This window comes from Coffea eugenioides, chromosome 8 (genome assembly GCF_003713205.1).
Source record: "Coffea eugenioides isolate CCC68of chromosome 8, Ceug_1.0, whole genome shotgun sequence".
NCBI lineage: Eukaryota > Viridiplantae > Streptophyta > Magnoliopsida > Gentianales > Rubiaceae > Coffea > Coffea eugenioides.
In genome coordinates, this window is record NC_040042.1 from 29,828,254 (window position 1) to 29,841,837 (window position 13,584).

Here is a 13,584-nt window from a genome sequence, read left to right on the forward strand (position 1 = left end):
TTAATTATTTTTATGAGTTTCAATTGTGAAGTTATAATGAATAATAATTTGATGATGTGTTGATATTTTAGTACTTAATTATTTGCTCAAATTTAATTATAATGAAATTATATAATAAAATTTTTTTAATTTAACGAATGCTCCCGCGGGAGAGGTGGGGCAGGGCAAGGGACGGGGCGGGGGTGGGGGGAATTAAAATGCAACGGGCCGGGGTTGAGGGAGGTGTCCCCCGCCTAGGGCTGCAAACGAGTCGAGCCGAGTCGAGTTTTGAGCTAATCGAGCCGAGTCTCGGCTAAATTTTACCAAGCTCGAGCTCGAGCTCGAACTCGACGAGCCGGCAAATTTCGAGCTCGAGCTCGAGCTCGAAAAAAAAAAAAAAAAAAAATTTTATTTTTAAAAATAAATTAAATAATATTAATTTTACTAATAAAAAATAAAAAAAATATATATATAATATACGTAATATACGTAATTTTATTATTAAATAAAAATAAAAAATAAAAAAAATATATATATACCCAATCTCGCGAGCCGGCTCGCGAGCTAACGAGCTTAATATTTTGAGCTCGAGCTCGAGCTCGAGTTTGACTCGAGCCGGCTCGAGCTCGACTCGAGCTTGACTCGAGCGGCTCGCGAGCGGCTCGATTCGTTTGCAGCCCTAGCCCTGCCTAGGGCTGTCAACGGGTCGGGTCCGGGCCGAAATTAATTCATTATTTCGGACCCGGACTCGAATTACTATGCCGGATCCGGATCCGACCCGTTTACTCGACGGGTCTTTTATTCTATGTTCCGGATCCGGATCCGACGGGTCCCGGATCCGGATCCGACGGTTCCCGGATCCGGATCCGACGGTTCCCGGATCCGGATTCGACGGTTCCCGGATCCGGATCTGGGTCTACCCGAACAAATTTACCAAAATTTATAATTTCTAATAAAAATGAGAAAAAAATATATTTGTAAACTAATTTCTAACTAATGCAAAGAAAAAACCAAATAAGAAAAGAAATCAAATTAACTTTATTAAAATACATCACCCTAATCAAATTATATTGATAAATATATATTTTTTAAATTATTAATTCATTTATATCCGGATCCGAGTCTAATACGGGTCGGAATACTATATTCCGTATCCGACCCGTTTTTTTGTTTGACAAAACGGATCCGGATCCGGATCCGAAAAATGGAATTAAATCCCTACCCATACCCGCAATAATTTCACGGATCCGGATCGGATCCGGGTCTAGATCCGACCCGTTGACAGGCCTACCCCCGCCCCATTGCCACCCCTAGTTTAAGTGTTTGCAGATTAAATGGTTAAGCCTGCTTAGCGCCCGAAAAAACCCTAATAAATCACAAAATAACAAAAAAAAAAAAAACAGAACAGAAGAAGAACATCCCTTTTATTATTCAATCTCTTGTAAAGAAAAAAACCCTAGTTGTGCATTTCCGATATGACTATTTCGGCTTAAGGTTTGTTTTTTCTTTTGTTTTATTTTTTCAGTCAGCCGAGGGCGCAAGTCTGGAGCTCTAGGGAGGAAAACGATTGGGTTCTTAAGATTTTTTTTTTTGGGGGGTTCTGAAGAGGTTGCAGAGGGCGTCGACGTCTGGGAAAGCATTTGGAACAAAGTTTTTTTTTTTTTTGTTGAAGTAAACTTTTTTATGCTTAATTGGTTTCAATGCATGTCAGTTTTTGTTCATTTGCGATTTTTTTAATGTAGGTTTATGATACGGAGAATGAGAATCAGAAGAAGAAATTTGAGGCGGATTTGAAGAAGGAAATCGAAAAAATATAAAGACACAGAGATCAAATTAAGATATGGATTCAATCCATTGAAATTCAGATAAAAAAAGGTGAATTTCTTGTCACTGTTGCCACTCTTTTGCTCCTTTCTTCTATTTCTTTTACTTATAGTTTCAAAGCTGTAAATGCTCCAGGACAGAAATAAGTATGTGCTTGCAATTAGAATTGGTTCTGGAAAATCTGACCCTTATGATCATGGGTTTTGCTGTTTAAAAATTTTAGGAAGTTGAACGAGTATTGGCTTTGTTCTTCTTTTTTTTAATAAAATAATTTTGCTTATTTTGGTCTTGGGATTGTAGGAGAGGGGCTGTGGTGTTGATTAACTTTATTGCGCTGTTTTTTAAATAAGTCCAACAAGTTGGTCCTTTGAAGTACTGTGTAATTTAATGGGACTCATGAAACCAAGGACCTTTTATGGTGAAGAGTAATGGGTTGTAGCAATTTGGGGTTCTGTATAGCATTAGTTTTGTATAAGAGCAGAAATTACACCATTAATTCATGCAGGAGGTGATATCTCACCTATTTAGGACTTGAATCTCTATAAACACTTTTTATGTTGATGCTATGTTTTTTTTAGGTAACTTTGACTTATTTGGATTTTTTTCTCCAGTTATACGTATGTATGGTTTACTGTGGGCAAATTTTAGGAAACTTTTAACCATTTTGTTCTCTGTGTTTTTTGTAAGGCCTTGCCAACTCCCGTCCTTGCTGCTACTTTTTAATTGTCTGTGATTGTAATGGGGCAAAAACAAGGAGAATCCTCCTCCTCCTCAAATCTTATTACCAATGCTAATTCTAGAGCAAGTAGCCGGAGAACAAAAGCTGTTGATTGTCTTAAATGCCCTCATTGTGCTGGTCCTCTCTCTAAAGAGATGGTCTGTCCATTTCTTTAACGTACATTTCTTTTTTATTGTTATAAGTGTTGCTAATTAGTATATCTGATTTCTTTATTGATTCGTTGTTTTATGACTGAATGGCCAGGAGACTAGCCAATGGACTGTGCCACCACTCATCAGAGACAGTTTTTCTATGGTACAATTTTTCAATTGAGTGGTAATAGGTCTGTTTAAGGATTTCCTCTTTTTTTCAATTTTTTTTACCATTTTTTTGGTGATTTAGATTGGTTCTGCTGTTGGTGGCACGGCCAGTGCATTTTATGGGTTTAATTACGGTATGATTTTGACCATTTCTTTGGTTTTGTTTATTTACTCGTGTTTTTTATTTCTGGTTCACTGTTGGTATTTTTTAGTATCACTTTATATTGCTTAAATTTAAGAATAGTAAAAGAATTATCACCAAGTAGGATTGTTATAAAATTTCTGATATTTGTGTTTGCTATATTATTTTGGATCATGAATGTTAGTTATAACTAATATAAATGATGACTGTGATAATTTATTTTTTCTTGTATGCTTGTGAAAGTGGAGTAATTATGTATTAGCAGGAGTAGCTTGGACAAGGTCCTTGCTGGATGATGCATTAGGATTTGCTTTTCATTGATATTGCTTTGAGTTATGGTACAATCACACCATCTAAGTGTTGTTATGTATCTGGAACTGCTTAGATAATCATATGGGGATGTGCTATACTGCTGCCTGATTCTTGGCTGATTGTTACACCATTTACCTTTCTAGTTTGTTTTGTGTGGTTTTTGTAGGCCGCCAGGTTTAATAGGCCGTTTTGACTTTATAGCCATGTGAATTAGTGTCATGAACTTGTTTGCATTTCTCATATGTATGCCTCTATATTTTCTCCAAGTATTAATACCATATAGCCAACAAATTTTTTTTTTTTAAATTATTTTTTGGGTTGTATAGGATGATTGTTTCTCTCTGATATTGTGTTTTGTATTTAACATCTTAGCATTGTTGTCTCTCTCTCTCTCTCCCTCTCCCCCAGTAATGCCTATTGTTCAGAGGAGGATTAAAGGACCCATGTTGCTCCATTTTCTTGTTGGTGTAAGTCCTCTCATCATTGATTTTTTTTTTCTCTTCCTTTCCGGCTAAGATCTTGTACTGTTATACTTCGTCCTCTGTTTGCAGAAGATTTTTTCAAATTAAGACGTGCCTTTTGGACATGTGAACATTCATGAAAAATTTCAGAATTTAGTTTGGAATACAAAATTTTATTGGTGTATGGAAGACGGGCATTAATGAGTTATTGAACAACTTAGGGGTGTAGTTTGGCATGTGTATTTTACACCTCTAGCAAGAGTCTCTCCATGTTGTGAATCCACATAAAGAAAGTTTACATATAGAATAAGCTTCAAAAATCCTGCACGAGGTTCGTTCTACATGGCCATATTTTGTAGCTTTGATCTTCTGGTTTTATAGCATAGATGGTACTAGAGTAGACTGATAGTATGAGCTCAATCTAGTTTTAAAAGGTCCAGTGATTTTAGGTTGCAATGAATTATAATTATGTCAAAGGTATTTCAAAAGATAAAAGAGTAACACTGTTATAGTTAGTTTGCACATGCTTTCATGCATCTTTGTCCCTTATAAAACAATGTTGAGGTTACTGGTTATTTGTTGGATCCTCCTTTTTTACCAATTCATAAGTTTTTCCTTGGATGCTTTCTTTTCAAGAGAGTGTTTCTCGTCCATCAAAAATTGCCTTTAATCTGTTTTGCTTTACTACGCTTTTCTCAGAAATCAGATTGCTATAGGATTTTAAAAACTTCAAATTTCTATCTCAAGGTAGCCTACTCTCAATAATCATACGTGGAACATGTCTGTGCCCAATTGTCTCTTTCAAGCCATTGTTATATTAAATGGTCTGTACTTATGTGACATCGACGAAGTAATGTGGATGATTTAATGAGAGATTGTTTAAGTATTCAAGTTACTGTAGTGAGATAATTGAATCTTGAATCATGATGTTCTCTTTTATGACAAGTAACAAGTCATGCTGTTTCGTTTCGGTTTGCAATTTGCTTGGCCTCACTTCATGTTTTCTCCCTTGTTGCCTGAGTTTCATCCTCTCGATGCTAAATTGCAAGAGTTGATGCAGATAAGGCATATCAGGTTATCCTCCTTGGATAAAATTCCTTATTTACAGATAATGCTTGTCTTTCTATGTGCAAGAAAAAGAAGTATTTTGGCCTTTCTTAACTAAACTGAATGTTAAGCGTGCATATAATGAAATTTACTCTGATTTTGGTGTTGCAAATTTGATGATGATGAGAAAATTCCATGTCAAATTGTATTGGAGCCATGCTATGAGGCACCCGCTCTATCTGATTCTTCAATGGACTTGATGACTTAAATTTGCCGCATTAAAAATAAAAGATATGTACATTTTACATGCACATTTCACAGTAGGATGCAAGAATCTTCTCCATAGTGAAGTAGAAAAATGAATGTGCATGAAGCCTTATATGCAATTTGTTCTATGTTTGTGTCCGCTTTAAATGCGTTTGTATGTCTAGCTCTGTTTTCTTGATTAAAGATTATTGCTCACATTTTCTTCTTTTTTCCTCCCTTTTATCCTCCTCTTTCTGCCTAAATAAGTTCTCTAACATATAGTTCCTATCCTTTTTTCAGGCCCCACCTGTTATTGTCTTCTCATCAGCCTGTGCTGGTTTGGCAGGTTAGCATTTATCTCCTGAGAGTTGTAAAATTATTTTTGGGTTTAAAATGGTACTTCAAAATAGAAAAGATTTACTGGAGCATTTTGCTTTTTGACCTTTGTATTACAAAGGTTATGTTAGTTTTTACAAAGTAAATACATTGCAAATTATATCTCTGATTTTAGGCTTTTGTGTGTCTGTGTGTGGAGAATCAGACAAGACGCTCGATAATGAAGTTTAATTCATTTCCTTTGTTGGGTGTTCCAGTTGATCAATGAGATAATACTTCTTCAAAATTTGTTAATATGTTTATTCAATTAAATTGGAGTCCAAATCATGTAGGGCTTAATTTCTTTTAGTGGGAATTTCCACAATTGTTGTGAATCTTTAGATTGGTTTTTGTGTATCAAGAAGTTTATTCAGATTGAAGTGGTTGTGTTTGACATCTATTCTCTAGGACTTAACAAAGAAACTCACCAACTTATAACCCTTTTCCACTCAAGTTTGCCAGTATGTCTGTATTGCATTTTTGCTTTCAGTTTCATTACATATTTTCTTAAACTGGTCTGATTCTAGAGTTGGGACTGTTATGTGTGGCTTAGATGGTTGAATGGTTCTAAATTAACTTATGTAGTCCTTTAGAAGTTTTGTTGTTGCAAGGCCATAAAATACATGGGTAAGCTTATTGTCCTTGTTAGATATATGTCAGAGGCTAACACTTCAAACACGATAAGAGACATTAATTTTAACCATATAACCATAACCACAATAAGAACATGACATTCCTTGCTCTGGCGATATTTTTAACGAGGAAAACTCATGCATTCGTGACACTGGACATTATGGCAAAATAAATGGAACATGCATTTTGTCATTTGACAAGTTACAATATTGTTGGATAACTTCTTGATCAGTGAACACTATACCAGTGATTTACACAGAAAAAGGCAGTACCATACCATGTTCTTTTCATCCATTTGTCTGTACCTCTCTTTGTAGGAGACAATGTGATAAAGGGTCTGAATCAAGATGCAACTTGTCCTATTCCATTATTGAACTTGCATCTCTCCACCTAATGTCGATGTGAATTTCAAGATTATTTTGTATACTTAGCTAAAGCAGTATAGATCTGGTAGGGCATTGGTGCCTAATAATTCAGTCAAAGAAGATAAAAGGAGAGGTCAGTTGATGGCATGAAAGAACTGTTGCACCTGATATGTCAGATTTTGTTGTTAATTCCAATATTTTTGTCTTGAATTGTTTAGATTTTGCATATTTAATGGCATTGAAATTGACATAAACATCTATGTCTAATATCTAACGTGCTTTTGATCAAAGAAGAAGATCAGAAATCTGGAAGATTATAAGATCTTTTACTCATAGTGTTCAACTTATATGTTCTCATTGCAGGCAATAAATTGGTATAGCAATGAATTTAGATGATCAAAAGTATTATCTCAGCAGCTATAAGTACTTAAGATTTCTGTATTGAGAATTCAGCTTTTGTAAGGTGCACGATGAAAGTATTAGGGTTGAGCTTATGCTAGTTACATATAATGGGAGATACACTCACTTTAGTACTTCTGCGATCCCCAGCAATAAGTCCAAAATAGATAAATCAACAACCATAGAAATTGCATGAAAGTAGTCATTCCTAACCTTAAGAACCGAGCATATTCTCAAGAATTAAACTATAGGCAAGTCATGGCTGCTTATGTATATTTTAGATATGATGTTTTTAGACTAGCTCAGCTGCACCATATGCAACTTCTTTAAAGTTTCCAGAAGCATAGTACATGCATCCTGAGATCTTTCCTTTTCTGAAGTCCTTAACAACTGTTACCAAATTTCAAAATGTAAAATACCCCCTTTGGTTGGGGTGACTTTCCTTTTCTCAGAGCTGTCGGAATCACATGCACAGGTTGCTCTAGTTCTTGGAATTCATGCATGATCTGTCACTTACGGTTTGAAGGCTATGAAGAAAAGAATCCAGCTGAGTCTCTTGTTAAGTAGTCGGCACTTTGATAAATTTCTTAATGAGTGGGGTATCTTCTTTATATGTATCCATTTTATACATGTTGGAGCATAAGTTATAAACCCCACCCTCACCCCACCCACGACCCATATAAGGAAAAAGAAAATAATTTTCTGATGATCTTATTGGGTGTTTATCTCTTAAAAGCTCATTCTGTACTAGTCCAGTAAAGCAATTTTTTTCATATGCAGTGCTAAGACTACCACCGAGGAGTCCTTGGTCTAGTGGCTAGGCTGAGGGCCTAAGAATTAGTTGTCTTGGGTTCAAATCCCCCTTCCCAGTTTCCCCTTCCTGCTTCTTAAATCCCACCCTTTACCCTGCTAAAAAAAAAAATTTAATTTTAAATAGCGCTAAAGACTACCAAAGTCTACAGGAGGGAAAGATGTCTTTATGGTTTAAATGTATTTCTGTTCTGACTTTCTTGTTTTGTTGGGATAATATAATTTATATAGTTTGAAGTTGAGTATCAATCTGCAATTTACTTTTTTTTTGTGGTTTTTTTTTAAATTTATATTTTAACATGGATATACAGTTCAAGTCCCTCTGGTGCAATGAGAAGAGAAAAGAATATGGTTTTGTGGTACATTTGGTTCTTTAGGATCATAAAAATATTGTCCTTTTATTGCAGTGATTGATTGATTGTTGTTTTGAACCGACTGATATGTTTCGGATGGGACTTTAAATGATACAGGTGGTGCTGTGCCAGCGCTTGCTCAGCTTGCTTCTTCATCTTATCATGCAGCGTTCTCTTCATCATCCTTGAGTCCTTCATCCTCACAGGATGAGAATATGAGCAAATCCAGGACTTCATCAACTCTGTGAAACTCTTAATCGGAAGGTGATATGATGATTACTTTCACATGAAAGGATTAAGCTTCACATTGCCGGAGTCATGCCACTCAAGAATGTGCACCTGATATGCATGTGCATGAGTTGTACTTGCCACCGAGTGAAGTGTGCTGCTGACAGCAATAAAATGTTCAGGTGGACAGGAATTAGGAAGGGATATCTATGTGATGCATAAAAGTTCTCATCAATTACGTTCTTCTCCCTGTAGAAAGGTTGAGAGTTGTAGTCTGTCAAGCAGTTTTAAAGGTCTTCCTCTCTAGTGAGCACCTAATCCATTACTACTGTGCGGATGTCCCTTAGAAAGAAAGCCGCTTTCTTGGAAATTGCTGAGGTTATTTTGCAAGATCCTGTCATTATGTGTTATCTTGAGATTTCTTAATTGCATAAATGTTGTTAGCTTGCCTGGTGCATTCCTGTGTATTGCTTCGCATGGAATTATGATGTAAAGGTTTTCCTTTTCTGTTTGAAGATATGCCTCCTAGGCATTTGTTGGTTCCAGAAGAAAGCAATCTATCTGTTTGGCAGAAGAAACCCATATTCAAACCTCGGACACAGAGCTTCTCCTTGTGTTATAAGTTGTAGGTAAATGCGTCCTTTCAGGGGTAGCCTAGTTTTGTGGTGTTGATGCAAAAATTTTAACCTCCTCAAACGTGTACTTCACAAGTATTTTCTTGCTGTTGTTTGTGTTGGATGTCAGATCTCATTGGTGGTATTTGACATAAAAACGCAAACTTCAATTGCAATGTGAAACTCAGCTTCAAGGAAACAAGGAAAAAAAAAAAAGAGAATAAATTAAACAAAACAAGACAAAAGATTTGTACGGCGAAATTGCAATGGATTATTGGCTCGTGTTTAGTTTTATGCGTATTCCTCGTCTTAGCTTTTACTTCCTGTTCCTCTTAAGCTGTAGATTATTGGGCTTATAAGAAAATATGCAATTGTGCTGGAGTCAAGTAGTGCAATGTGCATGAGTTTTATGCAAGTTCTACCCTGTACTAATTTCTGCCGGCAACTAACAGAAGGAAACTTTATTGTCTTCCTATTGTAATTGTACTTTATAACATCTTGTATAGTGCCTAGTCTTCTCTTCATAGGCAAAAATTTTGAATGTAGTGGTTTTTATCCCACTTAATGTTACTTCAACTTCTCGAGGAAAGTGTATAATTCGTGTGCATCTCCTTCATTGTGTATAAGATTATCTTACAAGTACAAAAAGACACCACAATCATTCTACAATATTGCGGAAACGTAATACTGCATTATAAACCACCAATGGTATTATGTACCAAATTTTTTGAGTCGTCAAATTTCATTTTAAGCCTAGTTACCTAAGTTGTGCTCCATTTTGAGTCTTCAAATAAGTTGTGCTCCCCAACCCCCCTCCCCCTCCCTCTCATTGTTCGTATAGTTCTTTAAGCTACCTATCTGTGAAAATTTCAAAGTCAATATCGTTCAACATAGTCTTTAGCTACAAAATAATGACACAAATGAATAATGATTAGAGTTATGAATAGTTACTTCGTAAGAGGTTGACTTTAAAACTACTTTAAAATCTTGCACTAGATAATTTAAAATAATGGGCAAATGGATTAAATAGGTTGTTCGCAGATTTCAACTAACGCATTCACTATAATGGATAACTGAAAATTTTAACGACATTGATAGGTTTACAATTCACATGTACATGCTAAAAATTGCCACCCTCCTTTGGGAGCAGGGGCATGTACATTTGCTGCCCAGCCGCCGCTGGATACAAAGTACAGGAATCAAAACAAATTTAGTTGAACATAATCTGCAATCGATGGTCATGAAAAAAGACTGAGTTCCTAACGCCAAAGGCAATAGCGAATAGAATCAAAGCGAGACGTTTGCCAAAGCCCCAATGGCATTGTCAGATGTGCCGAAAACAATGTCAGAGATAGGCAACGCTTCAATTTTCATTGCTTGAGCGAAACACAAGTGGGCTAGCCGGAGCTCTACTATTGGCGCAGTTGTAGTTGATATTTATGCTGTGGATGTGAAGAATAAAGAAAGAGAATTGAACGACAAAGAAAAGTTTATTCAAACGTAGTAGGATCGTGTCCCACAAGAAAGATCTCTCTTTTTTTCAATAGAAGATTTCAAACCTTAAAAAGGAAAAGAAAAAAAATAAAGTACTTGATAGTCAAATGAGGGACCTCACAGCCGCTTGACTAATGTTCCTACTAGTTAAGCTAGATCTTGGAGATATTAAGCGTCCACGATAAGAAAAATTAACCTAGCCCATTATGGTTCGAGTAGTAAACTTACCAAAACAAATTTAGACAAAAGCCATTCACCTTGTGTACACGGTAAATTATTTAGCTAATTACTAAATCAACCTTTTCTGATGAGAGATCCTATAGAGCAATGATAACCAATCAAACCAAACTCAAAACTCAAAAGCTTAAACCCCCTCCAACAGTCCGAATCAACTGTTTTTCCCCCGTAATTGCACAGACAAAATACATGGCTCCTACAAGAAAAGAAAATAGGTAAATGTGTTGTATAGGCGAACAGCCCAAAATGCCGGCTCAGTGAAGAATTTTAATTATGCTACTCCTAATTGTACACTTTGAAACAGACAGAGAACTGCAAAAATTTTAAACTGGTGTGGGACTCCAACCTCATCTGTGAGACAAGAACTTGGTCATGCTTCATCTCCACTACTCTCTATGATAACAGGTGTCTTCGTGGATTTCATTTTCTTAGAAGCTCTACTTATTTGACTCTCTAAAATGTTGTTAGATTGGTTATTGGATTCAAAATTTTCAATTTCTTCGAGAATCCGGACACCATATTTCTGTGTCTTTAGCTTTCCAATCACCTTCTCCAACTGCAATAAGCACAAAATCATTTCATCACTAGATCCTCCATTACTCTCATAGCAAAAGAGCAGATATAAGTTAGAACCATAAAGTTTGCAAAGAAATGAGATGTTAACTATGATGAAGCAACAAAACAATAAATTCTGAATCCCATAAGAGGCTTTATGTGAGGCTTGTCGATTTTCTTGACAGTGACTGGAGTACATATGTAATGCACCTAGGCCACCCCAAAAAACATTGGATATATCCATAGTCCATGCAAGAAAACCAACACCAGAGAACCTATTAGACTGTTTTGTTCTTACGTCGCTGATTTAGCTTGACAATGTTCTAACACACACGACTCTTGTGGTATGCCTTTCACCAACAGATGGACATAATTAAGCATTACTATAGGACCCACTCACCTGTTCAACTGATTTTGGCTGCTGGACACTCAGCATGCTAATTTGTTGGGTAGACAACACAGAGTGGGGGAATATCCCCCCATTAATGGAAGCCAGTTCTTTTCGTAGCTTGTCAAGCTTGAACTCCAAATCGCCTGATTTAGTGCGTTTTGATTGTTTCAAAATGCTTGAGCTACCTTTCTGTCCACTGGAAACTTCAAGCTTAATAATTTTTTTCCCTGCCAGTGGCCCCAAAAGCATAATAATTAATAGCACAAAATGCAGGGAATGTTAGAACACCATGTCTTTCTTAACTGCAAATTAGATCACTACAGCAAACCCCTCTAGAAATTCAATAGGTACTAGCAATCTCCAGATTAAGCCCTGTGGGCCAGAAATAGAAGTGTTACACATCTTAATAATACTAGTCACCATAGTTATCTACCTCTACAAAAGAAAGATGCTATGAATGTGATCTGCAAGAACCACGCTGAAAAAATTCCAGGTATATGACCACTATTAACAAAATGAAAAAGGAAGACAAACTTTTGAACATGCCATAACTACCTATAAATAAAATATAGGACCCATAAGATACATGTTTAAGCCCGCTAATAAAAGATATCAATGATTTTTTCCAAGTGCAATTTTAGCTTGAAGTTAAGAAAGCTAAACTAAGTCACTCATTTCACTCCCATTTACTCCCCACTTTCCCTTGTGCTCGTGTACCTCTTAACAAAGCTACCACAAGAAACTACTATTATTAATCGACCCTTCCTTCCTCCCCTTAACCCCCATATCGCTTTCTAAACACTTGGTCCCCTTAGTGACATTCATGTCATATTTTTCGGCAGCAATCCTATGGTCTGCTACTAGTGACTCAGCATGAAATACTCTGAGTGACTTGCACAACCTTAAATATTCATAGGCAGAAAAGCTTCTATATTGATTCAAAGCTTTTAAATACTAGATACTTAGAGAATGCAAAGAAGAACTTTCCACACAGGATGTGAAAAAAAATTAGAAAAGACTTCCTTTTGCCCTGTCTCACTCCATAATGATTAGCCATTATAACTAGAACATTAAAGTATTAGAATTTAAAAATTTGAAGCTCCAAAAATTCCATAAATTTAAAAAATCAAGCATCTTACCGTGTAACACATACTTTGATAAGGGTCCAATAGTGACATAAGCATTTGTAGCATAAGCAGTATGCTGGAATTCCTCTTTCTGAAATAAATGGGATAAGCACAAATATGGAAACAATAAACCTCAAGAAAATGATGGGCAACCAGGAAAAGGAATATAATAAGGCAATAAACTTCATTTAATTGTTTATTGCTGAAAACAAGAAGTAAAATTTTTGTGGCTGTGCTTGAGAGAGAGAGAGAGAGAGGAACTTATAAAAAACTCATAGCCAGTTTCAAACCCAATTACTTTTAGGTTTATCAGATCAAAACAACATGAAATATGCACTCTAGCATGACAGAAAAATAAAAAATAAATAACTGGCAACCAGAACTACAAAATGACAAGAGAACATAGAAAATTCACTATTCAATTTATGGAAATTGACAATGATCTAATATTGGCCATTCAGATTACTGCTAAATTGCTTTATTCTATTGTCATGGAGTATATGGAAGGATATACAAGAAAAAAATTTGCATGTTATATTAGGTCCAGATATCACTTAGGAGGTCACTCAATCAAAGGCATCTTGCTGTTTAATTTGGAAATCTGCTAATCTAAGGCATCTTAAACTACATTTTAACGATCCTTTTCCAAAATATTTTGTATCCTTAATCAAATGTTTTTAATTGTTGTAATAACCGTTTCTATAGTAAATCTTTGAATTTTTGTAACTTTGAAAGGACGTCGTGTTCTGTACTTCAGTTCTGCTTCCAATGGATTTCCTAAAAGTTAAAGTCTCAACAAATCTGGAGATATAACAGACTCTTTTATCCATATCAGTTCCATTAAATATCTGAGAGAGAGAGAGAGAGATTTATGTACTGCTCAGTTGCGCGTTCTTGTTACCATGAACTTATCAGAAAAAGGCAATTGATTTTGCTTCATGTATTCTTACATTC

General features: G+C 35.8%; 2 protein-coding genes across 8 annotated transcripts in view; one reads left to right on the plus strand and one right to left on the minus strand.

Annotated features, from left to right (window-relative positions):
* The first annotated feature begins 1,305 nt into the window (after positions 1 to 1,305).
* Positions 1,306 to 8,805, plus strand: LOC113779081. 3 transcript variants are annotated; one of them, XM_027324521.1, is made up of 8 exons: positions 1,306 to 1,473; positions 1,722 to 1,854; positions 2,491 to 2,679; positions 2,786 to 2,836; positions 2,924 to 2,975; positions 3,704 to 3,762; positions 5,350 to 5,395; positions 6,375 to 6,534. In XM_027324521.1, exons 3-8 carry the CDS (start codon positions 2,542 to 2,544, stop codon positions 6,449 to 6,451), a joined length of 423 nt encoding a protein of 140 aa, XP_027180322.1. In that variant the 5' UTR covers positions 1,306 to 1,473; positions 1,722 to 1,854; positions 2,491 to 2,541; the 3' UTR covers positions 6,452 to 6,534. The 3 variants fall into 3 exon arrangements, with proteins under 3 accessions (XP_027180322.1, XP_027180320.1, XP_027180321.1); XM_027324519.1 differs by lacking the exon at positions 6,375 to 6,534 and adding an exon at positions 8,102 to 8,805 and having other exon boundaries at positions 1,319 to 1,473; XM_027324520.1 differs by lacking the exons at positions 1,306 to 1,473; positions 6,375 to 6,534 and adding an exon at positions 8,102 to 8,805 and having other exon boundaries at positions 1,496 to 1,854.
* Positions 8,806 to 10,367: 1,562 nt separating this feature from the next.
* LOC113779170 (mediator of RNA polymerase II transcription subunit 34) overlaps positions 10,368 to 13,584 on the minus strand; it is a 36,271-nt gene continuing 33,054 nt past the window's right edge. For 4 of the 5 annotated variants that reach the window (XM_027324660.1, XM_027324663.1, XM_027324662.1 and 1 more), the window contains 3 exons: positions 12,643 to 12,721; positions 11,513 to 11,730; positions 10,685 to 11,113 (listed from right to left, as the gene is read on the minus strand). In XM_027324660.1, the coding sequence (XP_027180461.1) occupies positions 10,928 to 11,113; positions 11,513 to 11,730; positions 12,643 to 12,721 (483 nt within the window). In that variant the 3' untranslated portion in view covers positions 10,685 to 10,927. Of the gene's footprint in view, positions 11,114 to 11,512; positions 11,731 to 12,642; positions 12,722 to 13,584 lie in introns of all 5 variants that reach the window. The other variant, XM_027324661.1, reaches the window with a different exon arrangement.

Bases quoted from the DNA above. Each gene is read 5' to 3' on its own strand.
- LOC113779081 (XM_027324519.1), top strand. From the start codon at position 2,542: ATGGGGCAAAAACAAGGAGAATCCTCCTCCTCCTCAAATCTTATTACC. The intron at 2,837-2,923 runs GTACAATTTTTC...TTGGTGATTTAG, and splicing joins TCAGAGACAGTTTTTCTATG to ATTGGTTCTGCTGTTGGTGG. The intron at 5,396-8,101 runs GTTAGCATTTAT...TAAATGATACAG, and splicing joins AGCCTGTGCTGGTTTGGCAG to GTGGTGCTGTGCCAGCGCTT.